The sequence below is a fragment of the Pygocentrus nattereri genome, chromosome 18 (genome assembly GCF_015220715.1).
Source record: "Pygocentrus nattereri isolate fPygNat1 chromosome 18, fPygNat1.pri, whole genome shotgun sequence".
NCBI lineage: Eukaryota > Metazoa > Chordata > Actinopteri > Characiformes > Serrasalmidae > Pygocentrus > Pygocentrus nattereri.
Genome location: NC_051228.1, coordinates 39,474,555 through 39,497,847, shown reverse-complemented (window position 1 = coordinate 39,497,847; position 23,293 = coordinate 39,474,555). Strand labels below are relative to the sequence as shown.

General features: G+C 43.8%; 2 protein-coding genes across 2 annotated transcripts in view; one reads left to right on the top strand and one right to left on the bottom strand.

Annotated features, from left to right (window-relative positions):
- Positions 1 to 701: 701 nt before the first annotated feature.
- hhla2a.1 (HERV-H LTR-associating 2a, tandem duplicate 1) lies at positions 702 to 22,016 on the bottom strand. Its single transcript, XM_017722501.2, has 7 exons — positions 21,683 to 22,016; positions 7,630 to 7,923; positions 6,405 to 6,677; positions 4,153 to 4,488; positions 3,719 to 3,811; positions 2,185 to 2,232; positions 702 to 1,683 (listed from the first exon to the last, which is right to left on the bottom strand). Exons 1-7 carry the CDS (start codon positions 21,780 to 21,782, stop codon positions 1,625 to 1,627), a joined length of 1,203 nt encoding a protein of 400 aa, XP_017577990.1. The 5' UTR covers positions 21,783 to 22,016; the 3' UTR covers positions 702 to 1,624.
- The window catches only part of gabrr3a (gamma-aminobutyric acid type A receptor subunit rho3a), a 48,899-nt gene continuing 47,566 nt past the window's right edge, over positions 21,961 to 23,293 (top strand). The window contains exon 1 of the mRNA XM_017722500.2: positions 21,961 to 22,032. The gene's annotated coding sequence lies outside the window, so the exon portion shown is untranslated. The remainder of the gene's footprint in view (positions 22,033 to 23,293) is intronic.

Below are 23,293 nucleotides of genomic sequence, written 5' to 3'. Positions count from 1 at the left end.
ATTCCCAACAAAGCCACATTAGCGATATTATTGATAATTTAATTCTGAGGAAAAATGGCATTATGGTTATTATTGTCCATATTATTTATCATAGCACTGCACCGTTTGCACTGGACCTCTGTTCCTCGCAGTGTCTGAGCTCAGGACTGTCTCTCTAACCTGTAACAAGCAAAGACACTTTCTCTGAGTGACAACAGAGCACCGCTTGCAAGTCGCTCTGGATGAGAGCGTCTGCTAAACGCTGTAAATGTCATTAAAAATCTACTAGATTACCAGTTTCACTGGATTCAGCCAGACGGGCTAAAATCAGGCAAAAACTGGAAACACGGCTTTGAAAACTTCCAAGAACAAAAACAAAGACAAACTAACCCAACGTGAAACAGGTTTGGGGCTAACAAGGGAGAACATGTTCTAATCAGCTGGTCACTCGCAGGACAGATCAATACAGCTGATAGATGTATTAGTGAAGTGTTGCTTTGATAAGTTAAGTGATACTTTTTTGATTCCACAAACGGGGAAATTCCACCTCCGCATTTAACCCATCCGTGAAGTGAAACACCACACACACACACTAGTGAGCACACACACACTAGGGGGCAGTGAGCACACTTGCCCGGAGCGGTGGGCAGCCCAATCCACGGTGCCCGGGGAGCAGTTGGGGGTTAGGTGTCTTGCTCAAGGACACCTCAGTCATGGACTGTCGGCTCTGGGGATCGAACCGGCAACCTTCCGGTCACAGGGCCAGATCCCTGACCTCCAGCCCACGACTGCCCCTGATGGTTTGGTTTATGTGATGAAGATGTGTGTCATTTGCAAACGAGTCGGATGAACATTGGGAGCCGACTCAAAGCGACTTGTACTTTGTAAATAAAGACAAAACAAGTGTGGATCTTATGAGGCTGTAGATGTGAATCACAAACTCCCCCTGGATCTTGGGAACATTCCGGCTTGGGAACATCCCGTCGGAGTTTGCCTCTGGTTTTGTTCTTGCGGTTTCCGTGTAATTCTCAGCTGTGTTTGCAGGTGCGGCTTGTTCGTTTTTCTAATTTTTGACTTTTATCTGCCTTTGCTTGTCGATGGCTGATGGATTTTCCTGTGTTTTGTCCCTCTGTCCATCTTCAGTAACACGTTTTGATCGTAACTGAACGAGGATCCGTTTGGGAGCCAGTAAAGTCGACTTGTATTTGTGCGCTTACTGAAAAAGCTGGAGCTCAGCAGAGAAGCTCATACATGCGTAGGAACTTTCACGCTTCGTCTTGTTCTTAAACACTGCTCGCTGCCACTCTCAGTCTCAGCTCCACCACTCATTAGAGATTAAGACCTGTATAGCACTGCTTTGGGACATGAGCCCAGCTGCCAAAGCACTGCACAAAAAGCGTGCACTTCACTTGTGTGGTCACGTACACTAGTATTGACCTGCCCGAGGCTGTGAGGTGTGAAGCAGCAGGCGAGTCTTTAACATAACCAAACGCACACGGTTACACTCAGTCAGGAGTGAATTAGAGCCACAGTTAAGCCTCCAACACAGGTTACAAATGCAAAAAAATAAAAAAATTTAGAAGAATTTCTCTAGTTTTTCTAAAACTTCATGCCCCCTTTTCCTAAACCCTCTTTCTTTCCTTAGCTAAGAGTCTCCTTTGCCATTCAGCGGTCTGATTTCTGCTGGTAACTCCTCCGTTTTGCCTGTAAGGAAGGAAGCAATCGTTAGTAAGTATAAATTTCTTATAGGACCTTTTCACATAGTGAAAACAGAAAAAAGGCTGAAAATATTCTACAAATATTAATCCGGCCTACAATGAAGGACCAAAATCTACTGATTTAATATTTTTATATTCAAATACTGAAAATAAAAATCCGTTTCCTTCGTTCTCTCTCCGGCGTCGGCCGCACAGATATGTTTAAACAACTCGAGCAGCAGATCAACAGTGAAACACTTTCCACTCAGGACAGTTTTCCACTCACATGCTTTTAAACGTTTACTGGTTTAATAAGATTCTTTAATGGACATCACAAAAACGATACAGAGTAACTTAATATCTTTTGTTAATAAACCTTTTTGCACCTCGCTTCCAAAGTTGTTATTGCAAACCGTTTGTTCTTATGCTTTTCTAATAAAGCTGCCAATGAGTGAAGTTTAGGTGGTTTAAACTTCAGCTTGTTTGGTTTAAACAGTAAAAGAAGTACCTTTCACTGCCTGCATCTCTGTGTCTTCCTCTGATGCTTTAGGGTTTCCTACAGACAAAAGACATCACATTATGAGCTTTTACGCTCATATCATGCGTCAGAACACAACCTTGTAACACCGGTTTGCTTGTTTTTGTTTTATATAGAACATCATTTGAAAAAGCCAGCTGCCATTTATACTGTGTCAAAACGTCATGACTAACAGAAGCAGACAGAATAATCTACTTTTTGGTTACTTTTGCACAGGTTGCTACTGGAATCCTCTTCCACTGGTGGATGTTGGAGAGTTTGCCCTCCTCCTCCTTCTGCTTGAGGAAGCCCCACAGGTGCTGAATTGGGTTTAGGTCTGGAGACGTACTTGGCCAGTCCATCACTTTTACCTTCAGCAAGGCAGTGGTCATCTTGGAGGTGTGTTTGGGGTCGTTATCAAGTTGGAAAACTGCCATGCGGCGCAGTTTCTGAAGAGAGGGCATCGTGCTCTGCTTCAGAACGTCACAGCACATGTTGGAATTCATGTTTCCCTCAATGAGCCGCAGCTCCTCAGTGCCGGCAGCACTCATGCAGCTCCAGACCATGAAGCTACCACCACCATGCTCGACTGTAGGCAAGAGACAGTTGTCTTGCTGCTCCTCACCAGTGAACCACCACACATGCTGGACACCATCTGAGCCAAACAAGTTTATCTTGGTCTCATCAGACCACAGGACGTGGTTCCAGTAATCCATGTTCTTGGACTGCTTGTCTTCAGCGAACTGTTTCCATGCTTTCTTGTGTATCAACTTCAGGAGAGGCTTCCTTCTTGGACAACAGCCATGCAGAATGAGTTGATGCATTGTGTGACATATGGTCTGAGCACTGAGAGGCTGACCTCCCACTTCTTCAACCTCTGCAGCAATGCTGGCAGCACGCATGCGTTTATGTTTTGAAGCCAACCTCTGGATATGATGCCGAACACGTGAACTCTTTTTTGGTCGGCCCTGACGAGGCCTGTTCCGAGTGGAACCTGTCCTGGAAAACCACTGGATGACCTTGGCCTCCGAGCTGTAGCTCAGTTTCAGGGTGTTAGTCTTCTTATAGCCCAGGCGTCTTTGTGGAGAGCAGCAGTTCTATTCCTCACATCCTCAGAGATTCTTTGCCATGAGGTGGTGTGTTGATTATCCAGTGGTCAGTGTGAGTGAATTGAACCCAAAACACCAAATTTCCCAGCCCTGCTCCCCGTTCACACCTGGAACCTTGTAGCTCCAACGAGTCACAGAACACAACCTTATAACACCATTTTTCTTTTTTTTTATTTAATAACTAATAAAATAAAATTAAAAAGCCAGCTGCCATTTATACTGCATCACAACTTCATGACCAACAGAAACAGAGCAAAATGACCGAATAATCTACACTTTGGTTACTTTTTGGGTTTCAGAGATTTTGTTCCATCACCAATAATATGTAATTAACAATATGAATTATTTAATCTTCATTTTCAGTAATTATAGGAAAGCATATGAAAATAAAACAGACAAATGTACGATTCATTTACCTCCGTATTTTCTGTACAAGTAGTAAAGGACACCAAGGACAGCCAGTGCAGCCACCACCACTGCCAGCACCCACAGCTTAGAATTACTTTGTTCTACAGAGAGATATGGGCAGATATGAATGAAGGGAACATAAATAATGTGCATACAGTATCCAGAGTCTGGAAACCTGTGGTTAAAAAACATTTTGTTGATTTTTTGTGAAAATAAGTTAACATTTCTCTACAGAGAGCACATTTTAAAGCAAATCACGTTTATTTGCTGAATATAATGTACATAAAAGCTACACTAAATTAACTAAGCTGATAAGTTAATAAGCTTGAAGTTTGTAATTCGTTAATAATCTGGGACGTTCATGTAGCCAGGGGTGTTCAAAGGTCTGCATACAACTGGACGCATAAATCCTACACACCCTGAACGTTTCCCAGCTTCCTACCTTTCTGTGCAGCTGCACTGGAAGCACTGACGGTGACGGACGTTTGGACTATGTATGTGACCCGGGGGCCTGAGAATGTACAGGTGTATTTCCCAGCATGCCTTGAGACCTCATTATCATCTAGATAAAGGGATCCATCCCCACTTTGAGCCTTGTCCAGGTCCAGCTCTGCCTCTTCCTCCCACTGATTCATGACCTTGTGGGTTTGACTGTGGTAGGTAAGGATATCCTTGTTTTTGTTCTTTTTCGTGAAAGTCCAAGTGAGAGTGAAGTTTTTCAGATTTTTCGGAGCCATGCATGGAATGACCAGTTCTTGGCCGTTCTTTCCCACCATTTCTGTGGGAAAAAGAGGAAAATGGAAGAGATGTGTCTGCAGTTACCACCATAAACACTAGAGGGCAGATTTCACCTTCAGTGCATCAAGAACACATCAGAGCAGTGGCTGAAGTTCATATAAAGAATGGGCCTCAGATTTAGTCAAACAAGTTAGACAAACAAAATTCTATGCCTGTGAAGTCACACCGCTGCCTGTGAAGTCACACCGCTGACCATACAGGCGATTCAATTGTAAAACGGGTAAAATAAGCAAAACTAGGACAAATTAATCAGCTGCTAAAGATGCGGCGCACACGGATGCTTCACTCTCCCCTCTTTACATTTTACAGAGATACAGTATTTTGAAGCAAAGCAGTTCTGCAGCCCAGACAGTTACACTGAAGTACAAACTGATGGGTTAGAACTGTTACCTGGGGAACAACATTAGATTAGAACTGCTTGGCTGATGTTTTAAGTCTTATCATTGTAGTCAGTCTTAGAAGCAAAGTGGTTTTGGGGCATATGGTTCTAGGAAAAAGGTAATTGGTTTCTCAGTAACTGAGTAACTGAGTAAATGTAATTGGTTTCTGTACTTTAGTATTTTTGGTGTATCTGTACTGAAGTTTCTCCGTTCTGGACTTTTTCCTTTCACTCCACTACATTTCAGAGTCTAATATCCGACTTTTTCCTCCTACATTTTGAGAAATCTGTCGTTCCTTTTGGTTTCTGTGTGTATAAAAACGTAACATGTCAAAACGAAAGAAGCGCAAAGCCAGAGCACCAATCAGGGCCCAGCGGTCACTTTGTTTAGAGCTGGTTTTGACCTGTTGGTCATACCGACCCAGTGCAGCACGCGGTTCAACGTCAGCGCAGCAGCGTAAAACTTTGGGAGAGTCTGTTCAACATAAATGATGAACTAACCTAACTTTGTGTAAATAGAGCTCAATATAGAAATATGTCCACATATGCAGTCGAGACTGACGCGGCTTTTTTCTGAATTTCTACAAACACCATTTCATTTTATAGTAAATGAGTTTGGGCTGGTTTATGTTTATGAACAGACGCCTACAGATCAACATAGTAAAGGAGCTCATCTGTGATCCTGAGTTTAAAGCCAGTTTTTATTCAACTTAAACTTGGAACTAAGTTGTAAATAAATCTGAAACTGAAACTTTGCTTGTGTGTAAAAAGTGATTTCAGAGCCACTCGGTTCTCCCTGATGGAAACTGTTTACCTTCAGTGTTTTGTGCTTCTGATCATTTTAATAGACGTCAGCGTCACTAATTAATGACCTTCTATTAAAAGACTGGTTTACCAAGAGAGACGCTGGAGGACTTTCACCTGAAATGAGTTCATGAAGCCAGTCTGGTTATAAAAATGATAACAGGACATCAGAGCCAGAATTACTCTTTTAGTACTTTTACTTTATACTTAAGTACATTTGAAGGGAAATACTTTAGTACTTTTACTCCAGTGGAGGTCTAAAGGGAGGAACTTCTACTGTTACTGGAGGAATATTTTACCTTGGGGGTCTCGACTTTAACTCAGGTACATGATTTGTGCATTTCGTTCATCACTGTGCAGAAATTTTATATGATGTGAAAGTTCTTCACACTCATACATCCCATTTACTGCTGAAAGGTTCTTTAAGGAGCCAAAAGTTCTCCCTTATGACAGTCCTCCTTAGAGACCGTTTTGGACCCTTTCTGTTTAAGAGTGTGTGTGCAGATTTGTATTTGTAGCCTCTTGAACGTCTCCAAGCGTGGACGTTTCCCTAATTTGGTAGTACTATTAGTAACTCATGTTGAGTCTCATGTTGTTCCATCACTTTTAAGTCATAGAACTGCAGTTTATATATATAATTTGAAACTTCTCCAAAGGTGATGACTTCTGTTTAGTTCTTAGTACTGCAGTGAGGTTGAGGTTTAATCCCGTACCTGTCTGAAGCAGTGAGGCCTTCCATGACTGTGAGCTGTATTTGGATGTGACGGTGCAGATGTAGGTGATCGGGGAGCTCTTGTTCACTTTCTGCAGCGTGCTCTCCACACTGTACAGGCCGTTTGAATCCGCACTCATTCGTGTGCGAGACTGCAGGTTACCGGTGCTTGGATCTGTGGACCACGTCAACAGAGGAGATGGATACAAACCATGTGATGAGCACTGAAGCTGCCCGGTGGCGCTGGCCTCTATGGAGATCCTGCTGATGGGAGCTGGAATAAGCATATAGTGTCTTAACGTTACAAACATGCTGAAGGCTGTAAGTTACAACATTAAAACATCTCAGTCATTCATTTATGGTGTGTATATATATATATATATATATATATATATATATATATATATATATATATATATATATATATATATATATATATTGCTGCTGTCAGAAGAAAACCTCGTATCTCCATTTCTGTCTTTTTTCAGTTTTTGACATAATTTGAAAACGCTGCTCTTTACATTGTGTTCCATTGACTTCTGTTAACAGTGACTTTAATGCACCTCATTGTGAAACAGGTTAATATTAATAGAAAATTTAAATTATTTTGCAAAGCTGGACAGGACTGTGCCACGGGCTTGACTTGTGATAGACACTTGGGATCTAGTCTAAATCTGGACACACACACACACACGGAGCTGAAGCCCAGCAGTTATTGGGTGGAAGGCAGGATACTCCCTGGACAGGTCAGCAGTCCATCACAGGGCAGACAGACATATACATTCACACCCACACTCACACCTAGGGGCAATTTAGCATGTCCAATCGGACTGACTGCTTGTCTTTGGACTGTGGGAGGAAAATGACGCAGTCGTACAAAGACAGAAAGGACTCTGGTCGCCCGGCCGGGGAATCGAACCCAGACCCTTCTTGCTGTGAGGCGACAGCTCCCACCCATTCTTTCTTAAAGTAACAGGTCAGCAAACAAATTAGTCTGCATTAAATGCAAAACTGTTGAAAAGACAAGCTATAACTGTAAAGATTACAACCACACTGTTTTTCACAGTGGCTTACATGGGCATTTATCATTGATGACACACTGATTCACTCAGGTAGACGCCACATGTGGCTGTAAAGTCAAATGTGCCAAATTATCTCTTTGGTTTAAACGTATAGCCAAAACCATCCCTTACCTCCCTAACAGTTCACTCAAAAACAAGACTAACCTTCAACCTTCAGGATGACAAAGGACTCCTTGACAGCGTTGGTGGCATTGATCACACATTTGTACCGTCCTCTGCTCTGAACACTGCTGTCCTTCAGAAGCAGGGAAGCGTTTCCTTTGGACACCTCGTCGGTGAACAGCGACATGCTGCTGTCGTCAGGTTCCTCTTCATCCTGCCGGAAGCTGTAGATCAGCTTCTCCTGTTGGTACCATTGAATAACAACCGCATCGTCAGTTGGAGTGAAGGAACAAGGCAAGATGCAGTCTTCAGAGTAGATGCACATGACGTCAACATCTGAGGAAAACAAAAAAGGCGGTGCATGAATTTATAACTCATAATGGGCACTTCACCATTCAAAATCAGCTGAGGGTCATCACTGCGTGACAGTCTCTGTCACTGGGGAAGTTCCTTGCCCAGTTGCTAGAGGGCAGTGTCAACCCCTAGTTGAGGAGAAGGAAAGATTTGGTGGGAAAATTAAGTATGTCTGGCAAGTAAGGGCTGAAGAAACATGTTCCTTTAAACCTTTGCTGGAGAACTGTACGCTCTTTGTCTCAACGTGAGTAATGTGTTTGTGTCTTGTGAAGCTTTTCACACCAAGTTAGCTTGATGTAGAGAAAGCGATGGATGGGAATCTCATTCAAGTGTTTTATACATGATTTAGTTTTTTTTTCCAGAAGGATTTTGGTTGTACTGGATTTGGTCTGGGTGTATCTCCAGACTTATTCCAGATCCTGATTGGCTCTTTAGTACTTAAACTGGACATTTCGGTTCTGTGAGCCAAGGACCAACTTCTTGTGGCTTTGAGGAACTTTGCTGCAGTCATCTGGTGTCCTGCCGAGAGTTTGGATGGGAACCAGACTCACCCTGGATTACTGATGAACTGCATCATCTCATACAGGCATGAAAAGGCCTTCGAGCACGGACTGGACGTTCTGAGAACTGGCGAGATTTAAGCTCTTTCCAGAGGGACTTGCTTTGTTTCTGACATTATGGTAAATTTTTGGTGTGTTTTTCTGCATAAATCCAAATGATTTCACTGTATATAGCTGCAAATGGATTGTGGGATGATTGTAAAGGTAAAACGTCACCTGTTTCAAATTAAACAGTAATCATTTGTGGTTATTTCTTATTTACCTCATTTCTTGGTGTGTTATAACATTTTATATATGACATTGCTTGAGATAACGTACAACTTAACATTCCCTTGAATTAGGCTGTTCTTGTGACTTTGCCTTTATGACTGGTATATGTAAATGACCTCTGCTTGGATTGGCTCTGTACTGGGTTTCACTGAATGTTCAGGGCTAAACTGCTGTAAGCTGAATAGACATGTTTATGTAAATGAGTTTGTTTTAGTGGCAGTTTTTGTAGTTTAGTTTCCTTGAACTGTATGGACTGGGGAGCGATTTGAAAGCAAGTGTTTACATGTTATTACATAACACTATATTTAAAAAAAGGTCGGGTAGAAAAGTGAGTAAAATGTGTTTTTTTAACCTTTTTAAGCTACTTATAAATAAAGATAACCCTTTAGTTTCAAGTCTGCAGCATGTACAGTACATTATGTGTCTCAAAGTGTTCAGACACCCCTTTTTTATTAGTGAATTCAGCTACTTACTGACATGGGGGTTCCCCTGCATTCACACAGCCTGTATAAACTCTAAGCAGGGCCAACAAACTCCCTGGTTGAATTAGCAGGTGTCTACAAACTTTTGTAGATATAGTGAATATCACTGAGGTTGTTTTGTTGTCCTGGTCAACTATACAATATTAAAAACATTGATTGACTTGATCAATGTTTATGAATTTCTATAAGTTTCCTGTAAGGGCCCAGCCTGCACCGCTGGCCGCCAGCAGAAGGCAAGGTGCCATAAGTTCAGGGAACTCCAATTCCCAGTAGCCCTGTGCCCAACGTGGCACACCTGTGGACTCCTCTACTTAAGGCTGTGGCAAACAGCAGCCCTTTGTCACAGCTTGGTAGAGGGGTGACGGGTATGGTACCTTAACCCAGGTGAGCATTTAAACAAAGAGAAAAGAGGGCTGGAAAAACAGGAAAAGAAATTGCCCCAAAACTGGAACAGCTCCAAGAAACGGCTTCAAGCCATACAAAACATGTTTACATAAAGCTGACCTTCTTCCTTCTTCACAGAGGAAGTGTCTTATTTCACTTTTCCATCGCTGCATTTGTTTGAGAGGGCTCCTTTCAGCGTCCCCCTTGTTTGCCCTTTCCCTGCCATTTTTTATTTCCCATTCGTTGGTGTTTTTCCTGTTTTCGCCTGTGCTTCCCTGTGGTGCAGCGGTAACTCCTCGGGCCACCAATCAGTACATCGGCAGACCTTTTCTCACGGGTTCTCCTCTCTGCACTTGGGTCCATCTCCCTGCCATCCCTTCAGAGACCTTCACTTTCTTTATGTTAGGTGCCCTTGACAAATATTGGCACCCCTGGTGGACAAAACTTGCTGCTCATCTTTCTTTATTGCTCATCTCTTGATCTTCCTTTAAAAATACTAACAAACATCTAATCTTTTTTTGATGCAAAAACTCAATCTTGTATGAAATAAACACTTTTCTCAAACCTGTGTGCCACAATTATTTATTCCCATTAAATTATATATATTTAAGGTCACCTGAGCAACGAGGAGCACTTAAATGGGCAGTCATAACTTCCTGTTTCACTAGGGAATGTATAGGAGTTCCATCAGTCGTGCATCACTTTGACAAAGACCAGAGAAAACCACAATGATGATCAACAGAAGGTTGTTGAGCTGCACAAATCAGGAAATGACTGCAAGAAAATAGCTAAAAAGTTGCAAATGCCAATTTCCACTACCTGCGCAGTAATTAAGCAGCCTCAAAACAACTGGAGATGGGAAGAGGACGAATGTCTATAATGACCCCACGCACAGTGAGGAGGATGTTAAGTGGACAAAGAATCTCCAAGGATCGCAGCTGTGGAACTGCAGACGTTACATAGGTCTTGGGGTTGGAACGTCTCCCAAACTACAATCAGACACCACCTACATAACCACAAGTTTTTGGGTTGGAAGCCTTTCTATAAAGAATCAACAAACTCAAGCTCCTCCACTTTGCCAGATGTTGCTGGAACTTTCAGTGGGGCTGAACTTGCAGTGGGTGTTCTGTGATCAGATGGGACCAAAATAGAGGTTTTTGGTAACTAACACTAGAGATGAGGTGCAGACACAGAACTAGCAGAACAGAAAAGTATCTCGCCCCCAGTGTGAATTATGATGGTGCATCTGTGATTTTGTGGTGGTTTTGATTCTAAAGGCCCTGGACAATTTACTTCATGCATGGGATCACAGACTTCATCAAGTACCAGCAGATATCAACAAACTGGACCATGGTTGGGTCTTTCAGGAGGAAGGTGATCCAAAACACGCCTCAAAATCAACACAAAAATGGTTCACTGACCACAGAATCGAGGTTTTGCACTCCAGTCCCCTGTCCTGCAGGATGAGCTGAAGAGGAGCGTCCACATTGTGGACCTGGAAATCTGAAGGATCTGGAGAGGTTCTGTATTGAGGAATCAGCTCAGATCCTTCATGTTCTCCCATCTCATTAAGCTCATAGGAGAAAACTCCGAACTGTTATCTTTGCAAAGGGAGGCTGTAAAGGTATTAAAGAATTGAGGAAAATATTTATTTCATAGCAAATGGTGGTGGTGTGTTGTGCTGGTTTGAGTGGATCAGACACAGCAGTGCTGCTGGACTGAGAATAGTCCACCAACCAAAAATATCCAGCCAGCAGCGTCCTGTGGGCAGCGTCCTGTGACCACTGATGAAGGACTAGAGGATGACCAACACAAACTGCGCAGCAGCAGATGAGCTGTCGTCTCTGACTTTACATCTATAAGGTGGACCGACAAGGTAGGAGTGTCTAATAGAGTGGACAGTGAGTGGACAGTTCCTATGATTTTACATCAATGGTTTTAATGAAAATCCTTATTAAGTTCACATATTACACAGTGCAATACTGCGTAACCAAACATCATAAACTGCTTCTCCTGTCTTTTAACTGATGTCACCCTTCATGAGCTTCTGGTGACGAGTCATGAGGACTTGTGTGCTAATAGCGCTCTCTACTGGAGAAACTTCAGACTGCAATGGATTACTAAAGCCATGCCCATGATGTGTTTTCCATTATGATAAGGTCACTCTGGAATTCAGTTATAGACGTGGTTGGGAAACACGGACATATTTTCACAATTTTTTTATAGTTTAATTCATATAAACCACCGGAATTCCTAAGCTGTCTGGGAAATTCTACAATTTTTTTTATGCCCTTTGCTGATCCCATTTCCTGGCCATAGACAGTGATCAGAGGGACTTCCTCTACTTCAAAACATTCCAGGGATAGAGCCAATTTAGCTGCTCTGAGGTAATGTAATCCGGACACTTCAGCTTGGCTGTTTTATTGCAACGTGACACACTGAAGTGCAGTGAAGCTCCTAAAGAAGATTGAGCACAAGGAGAAGAGGCCTGTAGGTGAAGCTAGCATAGCAGAGCGAACAGCCAGCTTCAACAAACCACCTCCACTCTCAACTACTACACTTCTTAAAGGAATGTGATCCCCAGTATCCCAACAGATTCCGCTATAAATACTCCTCGTTCTCTCTTTCCCAAAGTACTGATTATTGCCTTTAAGCGCTGTCATCGGGTTACCTATCGATCATCATCATCAATATTGCATCAAATCACCTTATTGCCCACGCTGTGTCCACGCTGTGAGACGGCTGCTTTTGGCTTTAGTGAGGTCAGGTACTGATGCTGGATTAAAAGGTCCTAATACTGACGTGAGAACCTGACCCCTGTCTACATTCACACAGCAGGTAAAAGTGCCCACATCCATTTTTTTGTTAGGCTGTTCACAACATCTAAACCCACAGAATATCAGGCTTTGAACAAGTCTGAACTAATGACTCTCCTAAACTGACCCACACTCGCACAGGAACAGTGGTGGACAGTAACTAAGTAAACGTAATTTGTTACTGTACTTAAGTAGCTTTTAAAAATCACTTTACACACAAGCAAAGTTTCAGTTTCAGATTTATTTACAACTTAGTTCCAAGTTTAAGTTGAATAAAAACTGGCTTTAAACTCAGGATCACAGATGAGCTCCTTTACTATGTTGATCTGTAGGCGTCTGTTCATAAACATAAACCAGCCCAAACTCATTTACTATAAAATGAAATGGTGTTTGTAGAAATTCAGAAAAAAGCCGCGTCAGTCTCGACTGCATATGTGGACATATTTCTATATTGTGCTCTATTTACACAAAGTTAGGTTAGTTCATCATTTATGTTGAACAGACTCTCCCAAAGTTTTACGCTGCTGCGCTGACGTTGAACCGCGTGCTGCACTGGGTCGGTATGACCAACAGGTCAAAACCAGCTCTAAACAAAGTGACCGCTGGGCCCTGATTGGTGCTCTGGCTTTGCGCTTCTTTCGTTTTGACATGTTACGTTTTTATACACACAGAAACCAAAAGGAACGACAGATTTCTCAAAATGTAGGAGGGAAAAGTCGGATATTAGACTCTGAAATGTAGTGGAGTGAAAGGAGAAAGTCTCCCAGAACAGAGAAACTTCAGTACAGATACACCAAAAATACTAAAGTACAGAAACTCATTACATTTACTCAGATACTCAGTTACTGTCCAGCACTGGCTTTGAGACTGAACACAACCTGGTATGGCTAAATCGATCCCAACACACACCAAGGTGGATGAACCACAGGCTGGTTTTTTACACATCTTAGTCTTAACCAGTAGGTTTTTCTGTCACTGGTGACAAAATACTAACAAAGTCCAGGCTTTTCTTAAGCTGCACTAAAGTTCCTGTTGCTACTGCAGGAAGCAGTGAGATCTGGTTTCAGTCAGTCCAGTCAGACACATTCACTCACTCCTCAACCGCCGGAGATACGCTATATACTGTTACACTGAGAGGGCGCAGGAGAGAAACTACGCAAGTGTTGGAATTTCTTTAAATAAAAGCAAATCTACTACATAAAAACCACTCATTAGAACCCAAACCAAGCTCAGCCCTATCCTGGTGATGTAGTAAACATTTTTCACAAACTCAGAACAAAACTCAGCGCCTTGTCAGGCCCCAGTGGGCTTGGCTGGTGTCGTCATCCTGTGTTCTGGATCAGGAATGTCACACCAAACTTCAGACACCAAACACGTCTTAGCCGGTCGACCAACATTTAAGCTGAAGGAACATTTGAGTAAATGAGTGTTTCTGTGAACCGTTTGTTTAAGGCTCTCCATGGGCTTTCACGTCTTATTACAGTGAGAAGTGAAAGCTCATGGCAAGCTTTAAAGGAACGGTTCAGCAAAACTACAGCGCGTCCCAATTCAGAGGCCACGTCCTTCAGAGGCCACGTCCCAATTCAGAGGCTGCGTCCTTCAGAGGCCACGTCCCAATGCAGAGGCCGCGTTTGAAGGCCGACTGTGTCACAGCAGTGCGACTAAGCTGCCCCATTTCAAAGACTCCCTCTTATGCGGCCAACAATTGTGTCCTTTTCCACGGCAAATTCGCCAGCCAACAAATCCCAAGGATCATTGTGTGCTGACAAGGATTTGAGACCCTGGCAGCATCAACAGAGACGCGGACGGCAGCTTAAGAGCACTTTTAAATGTAATTAAGTACTGGGTTTAAGTATTGAGGCGAATGGCTAATGACAAATGTTAAAAAAATAAAGGTCCCTCTTTATTTGGATGGTCCACTATAGACGCTCTGCAGATGCCTAAATCACTACCAAACTTTCTGGAGTTGTTCAGTTGATTATCACCAACAGTTTGGCTTTGGTTAGGGTTAGGAGTAGGAGTAGGAGTAGGAGTAGGAGTAGGAGTAGGTTTCCCCTTGAGGTTAAGATTAGGACTAGATTTAGCATTAAGGTTAGATTTAATAAAATTCACACTGAACTTGAAGTTCTGTTTTATTTAATTGATATTTAGTTGAGTGTTCCTTAAAGATGGACTGAGTATTTACAGAGCATCTACAGTGGACCGTCCAAATAAAATGTCCAGGTCTAATAAATAAAAAAATAAAATCAACTAAAATCAAAGTTTCTGGCTCCGTCTCTAAAATAACTTGACAGGAGCGGCGTTTCGTGGCGCAGCGGTAAGGCTGGGAACAGCGGTGCTGGGGCACAAACGGGAAATCCGCCGTAGGGCAATCCGGCTCGTTTGAGTTCGGCCTTCGCGGGTCTCATCACGCTTTGTAGGACACGCCTTCGTAGACCACGTCCCTCAAAGGATCCAGCCCCTGAATTGGGACACGCTGGTGGTGTCCATTATCTGTAACTCTAACAGTTTAATGGAAAATTCCATTATTATGGAAGTAAAGCGGTTCTGCAGTTCCAGATGTTTACTGAGACGCAGCCTCCTGTTGGTTATGACTCTCACTTCAGGAAAACATTTGACTGAAGTCCTTTCGTTGATTGTAAGCCACATCAGCGTAGCCATGTGATTTGTGTTAGAAATTAGTGTCTAAGCTTAAATGGTGAACACTTGCCCACCTCAGGGGTGCAGCGACTCGGCAAAGAGACACTCACTTGGAAAATGAGCTAAGCGCCTTTAATAGTGGCTCTGGTGTCATTCGCTAAAGACTGCTGTTAGAGCCAGCGAGGAGCGTGAGTCATGCGTCTGTGGTCGCTGCTAATCACAGAGGTGAGGCGTCCTGTTCTCAAAATCAAAGCGAGGATCTGTTCTGTGAATCTGCAGTCGTGCCCACATTTCCTGCCAACATGTACTTCTCACAGGCCTGAATTACCAGCCACCCTCACACACAAGGCTTTACCAGTACCTCGCTGAAGCTGGCGCTGACATTCATATTTAAATACATCCATATTAGAGAAACGTTTAACATTGGCAACAAAAACTAAACAACTCTTTCATCTGACGCAATTAGATGGTTTTGTCAGTCTTATCTGTATCTTATAGGACTCTCGATCTTTTTCCCGGAGGTCCAGTTACGGCATGTGTGTGGTTTCTTGTACCAAGAACATGCCCGCATTCTCCAGCGTGGCTTGGTCCACACACGTCCCTTCATGCAAAATTGACTGACCAGTGTCTCAGGGCAGTCGTGGGCTGGAGGTTAGGGATCCGGACTCGTGACCAGAAGGTCGCCGGTTCGATCCGCAGGGCCGACAGTCCATGACTGAGGTGTCCTTGAGCAAGACACCTAACCCCCAACTGCTCTCCGGGCGCCGTGGATAGGGCTGCCCACCGCTCCGGGCAAGTGTGCTCACTGCCCCCTAGTGTGTGTGTTCACTAGTGTGTATGTGGTGTTTCACTTCATGGATGGGTTAAATGCGGAGGTGGAATTTCCCCGTTTGTGGGATCAAAAAAGTATCTCTTAATCTTAACAGTTGGTGAATGAGCAGAGCTTTAGCGCTGTAGGCTGAACAGACGGAGTGTGTGTGATGGTTCTTGTGACATCACAAAAATGACTAATTCAATTTACAGTTGAGTTTCCACACGTGGACTAGATGGACTCAAAATGTTTTTAGTGGAGAACCACGACGGTCACAGTTAGGCCTTCATTTCAGGCCATGAATGTCAAAGCTTGGTAAAAAATAAATAAATAAACAAAAATAAATGAAAAATGTCTATGACATCACTATTTTCCATTTCTAACATCTGATCCGCCCTGGTTAGAGTCCCGCTCCTCTTCAGTCAGTAGCAAAACTCAGACTTCAGGACGTCCGAAGGGCCTAGAGTGTCGTTCTACCTCCCAGAACTGGAGGTCCACTGTAAGCACCTGACGGTGGACTGTAGTGGGTGACACCTCTGGCCTCTACGCTGTAGACTGGGCTTCAATCTAAGCTCTTTTGAGGTTTTAAAGTCAGGCTGTAAATGAGGAGCTGTGTGAAACACACAGAATTGACACTGAAGCCACTGAACACACACAATCCATCCATCCATCCATCCATCCATCCATCAATTTTCCAAGCCGCTTCTCCCTCAGGACCGTGGGGACACACAATCCACACAATCCAAATGTTTCGGTTTTAAACACTTTTCTGAAGCACTTCATCTGAAGTTGAGCTAAACTGCTTCTAAACTAATTCTCCAACTTGCTCCACTGTTTTGAGGAAAGCTTGACTGTAACATCAAATAAATATTTAAATGTGTTCTTTTCTTTAATATTGATGCTTATCTGGAATTCCCGTCAAGCCCTCCTCGATTTGCTCCGAGCTAAAAAGTGATCCCTTTTGAAAGGACCACAGTAAAGTGGATTCAGTGTTGACGCTCCTCTCTTGTTGCGGCTTGTGAAAGTTGCGAAAGTTGAGATCTGAAATTATAAATTCTCCACAAACTGCTGCGAAAACATTCCACTGCGCTGTTACAGTGTGACGCCAGAGTGAGGCTCAATATTTACAGTCGCACCGTGTTTAGACAGAGCAACGGTGAGGCTCCTTCATGAAAGGCCTTTCATTTCTCCACCCAGCAGAAGGAGTGATTTCATGGCCTCTCTGAAATGCCAGCACTGGCAGCTGGATCTCAGTCCAGCCACTTCACAACACTGACTCGCACATCTGGAGTCTTCTAGAAATGTTGCTCTGGAACACTGAGGTCTCCAAATGTACTCTTACCAGATTGTGCCACATCTGCTGGCATGTACTTCTGAGTGATCTGCTACAAATGCAGCTTTTTTTCACGGCAAAAGGAGTGAAATGTGGTCTTAGTGTGGGTTACTACACTAAAACCTGAAGGACCACTATGTAAACGACCTCTGTCCTGATTGGCTGCCTGTATTACACCTCATTAAAAACACAGCTCAGGTTTAAAGCCTCGTACTTTCAAGAGGCTCTTCACACAGAAGAACCGCAGCAGGTAAAAGTGCCCCCAACGTGACTTACAGCCCAAATCTGAAGTAGTTTAAGGTTGACATTATCCTTTGTGATGTGACCTGTATCTGAGCTCAGTCTGAACAGGTCATCTGGGAGTTTCTGTGCTTGTTGAAGCCTGTGTTGGTCGGTGTTAGACTCCTTTGGCTCTTTTGTTTCGCCGTTTGATTCTTATCTCTCACGTCATCCTCATTCATTTATGCTACCTGTGCTTGTGTGCGTTCCAAACTGAAAGGTCATGCCGAGTGTAACCGTCGGTCTTTCTGTTAAACTGGTTCAAAGTCAGATTTGAAAATACATTTTGGACTTTAGGGCACAATAAAATCATTTTGCTTTGAGTGATCCTGTACCTTTAATTATGGTTATTATATTAAAATAAACCACTGAACCTTCCTACCCAATCATGTCACTACTGAAACTTTACAAGACATTTCAGCTGTGCCTGATTTCAGCTGTGTCTGTTTTCAGGAGCGCCTGATTTCAGCTGTGTCTGTTTTCAGGAGCGCCTGATTTCAGCTGAGTCTGATTTCAGCTGTGCCTGTTTTCAGGAGCGCCTGATTTCAGCTGTGTCTGTTTTCAGGAGCGCCTGATTTCAGCTGTGTCTGTTTTCAGGAGCGCCTGATTTCAGCTGTGTCTTTTCAGGAGCGCCTGATTTCAGCTGTGTCTGTTTTCAGGAGCGCCTGATTTCAGCTGAGTCTGATTTCAGCTGTGTCTGTTTTCAGGAGCGCCTGATTTCAGCTGTGTCTGTTTTCAGGAGCGCCTGATTTCAGCTGTGTCTGTTTTCAGGAGCGCCTGATTTCAGCTGTGTCTGTTTTCAGGAGCGCCTGATTTCAGCTGTGTCTGTTTTCAGGAGCGCCTGATTTCAGCTGAGTCTGTTTTCAGGAGCGCCTGATTTCAGCTGTGCCTGTTTTCAGGAGCGCCTGATTTCAGCTGAGTCTGATTTCAGCTGTGTCTGTTTTCAGGAGCGCCTGATTTCAGCTGTGTCTGTTTTCAGGAGCGCCTGATTTCAGCTCTGCCTGATTTCAGCTGTGTCTGTTTTCAGGAGCGCCTGATTTCAGCTGTGTCTGTTTTCAGGAGCGCCTGATTTCAGCTGAGTCTGATTTCAGCTGTGTCTGTTTTCAGGAGCGCCTGATTTCAGCTGTGTCTGTTTTCAGGAGCGCCTGATTTCAGCTGTGTCTGTTTTCAGGAGCGCCTGATTTCAGCTGTGTCTGTTTTCAGGAGCGCCTGATTTCAGCTGAGTCTGTTTTCAGGAGCGCCTGATTTCAGCTGTGCCTGATTTCAGCTGTGCCTGTTTTCAGGAGCGCCTGATTTCAGCTGAGTCTGATTTCAGCTGTGTCTGTTTTCAGGAGCGCCTGATTTCAGCTGTGTCTGTTTTCAGGAGCGCCTGATTTCAGCTCTGCCTGATTTCAGCTGTGTCTGTTTTCAGGAGCGCCTGATTTCAGCTGTGTCTGTTTTCAGGAGCGCCTGATTTCAGCTGTGCCTGATTTCAGCTGTGCCTGTTTTCAGGAGCGCCTGATTTCAGCTGAGTCTGATTTCAGCTGTGTCTGTTTTCAGGAGCGCCTGATTTCAGCTGAGTCTGATTTCAGCTGTGTTTGTTTTCAGGAGCGCCTGATTTCAGCTGTGTTTGTTTTCAGGAGTGCCTGATTTCAGCTGAGTCTGATTTCAGCTGTGCCTGTTTTCAGGAGCGCCTGATTTCAGCTCTGCCTGATTTCAGCTGTGTCTGTTTTCAGGAGCGCTTGATTTCAGCTGTGTCTGTTTTCAGGAGCGCCTGATTTCAGCTGTGTCTGTTTTCAGCTGTGTCTGTTTTCAGGAGCGCCTGATTTCAGCTGTGTCTGTTTTCAGGAGCGCCTGATTTCAGCTGTGTCTGTTTTCAGGAGCGCCTGATTTCAGCTGTGCCTGATTTCAGCTGTGCCTGTTTTCAGGAGCGCCTGATTTCAGCTGAGTCTGATTTCAGCTGTGTCTGTTTTCAGGAGCGCCTGATTTCAGCTGAGTCTGATTTCAGCTGTGTTTGTTTTCAGGAGCGCCTGATTTCAGCTGTGTTTGTTTTCAGGAGTGCCTGATTTCAGCTGAGTCTGATTTCAGCTGTGCCTGTTTTCAGGAGCGCCTGATTTCAGCTGTGCCTGTTTTCAGGAGCGCCTGATTTCAGCTGTGTTTGTTTTCAGGAGCGCCTGATTTCAGCTGTGTCTGTTTTCAGGAGCGCCTGATTTCAGCTGTGTCTGTTTTCAGGAGCGCCTGATTTCAGCTGTGTCTGTTTTCAGGAGCGCCTGATTTCAGCTGTGTCTGTTTTCAGAAGCGCCTGAATGTTCTTAATGTTCCTCACTGATTTTCAGACATTTACTTTAAAACACTGGGATCTAACTGCTCACCATGTGGCCATGAGGGACAGGGATGCAGCCTCACTCCCTCCTGTTTAAAAAAGGTCTGAATACTAATTAATTTTTTTTTTTCAGTTTTTCAGTAGAACGGTCCGGTAATGCATTTTGATGACACTGCCCTGTAAGGTCTGTTTCCATGAGGAAATTATAATAAAAATTCTGCTGAATCGACATAAAAGTATGAATGAATTCCAGTCTGACTGTTCAGGCAGATGAAATATGGCCACATTCTTTGTCCAAACTCTCTTTATCATTTAGAATTAAACAGACTGTGTTTGTTCCGATGCTTTTATCTGACTGAAATACTCACCGGCCACTTTATTAGGTACCTTGCTAGTAAAAGGTTGGACCCCCTTTTTCCTTCAGAACTGTCTTAATTCTTCTTGTCAGACTTTCAACAAGGTGTTGGAAACGTTCCTCAGAGATTCTGGTTGGTTATTTGAGTTCCTGTTGTCTTTCTATCATCTGGAACCAGTCTGCCCGTTCTCCTCTGACCTCTCACATCAACAAGGCATTTTCGTCCACACAACTGACCGCTCACTGGATATCTCCTCTTTTTCGGACCGTTCTCTGTAAACCCTAGAGATGGTTGTGCGTGAAAATCCCAGCAGATCAGCAGTTTCTGAAATACTCAGACCAGCCCGTCTGGCACCAACAACCACGCCACGTTCAAAGCCCCTTAAATCCCCTTTCTTCCCCGTTCTGATGCTCGGTCTGCACTTCAGCAAGTTGTCTTGACCACCTCTACAGGCCTGAATGCAGTGAGCTGCGGCCGTGTGATTGGCTGATCAGCTATTTGTGTTAACAAGCAACTGAACAGGTGAGTGTATGTAAATGACCCCTGTCCTGATTGGCTGCCTTTATTGCACCTCATTCAAAGTCAGTCCAGGTTTAAAGCCTCATACTTTCAGGAGGTTCTTCACACTCACAACTCTAACACTACAGATCCACTGAATGGTAGAGAACCAAGGAAAGCACAGTTCTGTGGTATTGTGAACAACCCCTTTCAAAGCGGCCTTAGTTTACCATATATGGACTAAATGGACTAAAGATTGAACTGAACATTTTAAAACTTGTGTTTACATAATTTATCAGTGGAGGCAACGTGTGGCTCTGGAGTCACATGCCCCTCTTCTACTGCCCTGCTGCCAATGTGACAAAACTCCTAATGCTACATTTCTTTGTACATCACACCGGATAAAACGCAGAAAATGTTACAATGTTACAAATGTTACAAATCTCGTTTCATCCTCAAGAAACTAAGACCCGTATCAGTCTAGGGCTTCAGAAGAGCACATCTCGTGTAGCACCAGGATCCTGAAAAGAAGCGATTAGAATGGTGAAGACCTAAACTGGTCCTGGAGCAGAATTCCTGCTATATAACATGACTGCATATGGTCTCCAGATGTTTTCTCCAGAGCCAGCCGGTGTTCTTCCAAACCCCAGCATTATCACCAAGCACGTGCAGCATTCAACAGCCAAATTTAGCAACAGTGCTAATCTTAATGACCCTTAAACTATTTCTGTTTACCCACGAGTGATATGTAAATAGAGTTATGGCCTCATATTTCAAACAAGGCGCGACTGAAGCGGAAAGAAAAGCAGTAAAACTTTCATCAAACAGAAGCTAAATCACCAAGTCATGCACAGAAGCTTTGAAGTGCCGCTTTGGATCAGATTAAAGTGACTCATTAAGGAAAACGATTCATCGTTTGACGTTCCAAGTTCACGGCATGGTACAGGACGGGCAAGCTGAACTTTGAGCCTGCAAATAAGTGCTGCATGATTAAAAAGAGAAGATCTTACCTGGAGTCTTACTCCGAACACAGGGAAGAATCCATAAGAGGGTGTAAAGCCCGGCGAGTGTGTACGACACACTCTGATTCAAAAAGGCCCGCAGCAGCATGCGCACAGAGAGAGAGGGAGAGAACGGAGAGAGGGAGAGAACGGAGAGAGTCAGAGGGAGGAGAAGGGAACTGGGAAAGAAGCTCCTCAGTACAGGTTTGGTGAACGGGGTGTAATCGGACTCTGCAGCCCTCCGCAGTGAACTGAATGGGCGGTGAGATGGTTTGGACGTCCTGTGTTCACCTGAGAGCGGACCAGCTGCGTCTGAGAGGAGCTTGAAGAGGCAGTGACGGTGCGGCCGAGAGTCGTAGGTGTGTTTCAAAGAGAGACACAGAGAGGGGGAAGTTTAACACACCCACACATTCCAAGACCATTGGACTGGACTATAATGAATGATCACACGTGCCTCCTTCTTACTTTTTCCTCTCTCTCTCTCTCTCTCTCTCTCTCTCTCTCTCTCTCTCTCTCTCTCTCTCTCTCTGGATGTTTAACCCATTGTAGCTCAAGACTAGAGCTGCCACGATACTGCTTTTCTTTTCTCCCTGCGATACTGAAACATTGATTATCGGCTGATATTGATACTGATCCAATATCTTTTCTTCAAAAACTAGTGAGCTTTAAAGAAGTAGTTTGGCAAAAAAATCACACGTGAACAGTTTTTACTCAGCACTGATGTAGATCATCAAAACTCCTCTCAACACTGTTGACTAAAATGGTGAAGCTGCTGAGGTTTTGGTCTTTTTACGTCATTGTGTCCAAAACCACACCAACAAAACTCTCAGTGGGTGCGTTTTCAGCGCATTGAGGGAAGTTTTGGGGCTGTGCCTACAGAAAAATGCTGTCTATTGACTTCTATTGTTTATTAGCTGCATTAGCTTTGAAGAAAACAATAGTTCAGTGTAAAATCTAACTCACAAAACTTTTTTTAATGAGATATTTTTAATTGCAAAATGTAGGTGATCAAGCCCAAAACTCCTTGGGTTTTACTTCCCCACTGGAGGAAATACACAGCTGACCACACGGCATCACACAGTGTGAATGTGAGCCTGTTCAGGATAGATTTGTTACTGGATTGAACTGATTAATCAATTTATCCTCAGTTATCTGACCCTGCAGACCCTACTGATATCAACCTGGTACTGGATTGGTCAGACCTGTTATGGTGGTCTCTATTAAGACTTTGCGGCAGTCGTGGTCCAGAGGTTAGGGAACCAGCCCTGTAACTGGAAGGTCGCCTGTTTGTTTCCCCTGAGCCGACAGTACGTGACTGAAGTGCCCTTGAGCAAGACACCTAACCCCCAATGTGGATAGGGCTTCCCTGGGCAAGTGTGCTCACTGCCCCCTAGTGTGTGTGTGTGTGTTCACTATTGTGGTGTTTCACTGCACAGATGGGTTAAACGTGGAGGTGAAATTTCCCTGTTTGGGACTAATAAAGGCCTCTTAATCTGTAACGAATGTAGTTATGTTCTAACTGACGTTTAGGGGGAGGAGCATGGCAGAAGCCCCTCCTTCTTTCAATCCAACGCTCTATACATTCATATCCTTACCTTCCACTCCCGTGACGAAGAGATT

Coding starts and splice junctions, on each gene's coding strand:
- hhla2a.1 (XM_017722501.2), bottom strand. CDS start 21,782: ATGCTGCTGCGGGCCTTTTTGAATCAGAGTGTGTCGTACACACTCGCC. Junction 7,924..21,682: donor TGTTCGGAGTAAGACTCCAG/GTAAGATCTTCT, acceptor TGTTTTCCTCAG/ATGTTGACGTCATGTGCATC. Junction 6,678..7,629: donor TGTCATCCTGAAGGTTGAAG/GTTAGTCTTGTT, acceptor TGCTTATTCCAG/CTCCCATCAGCAGGATCTCC.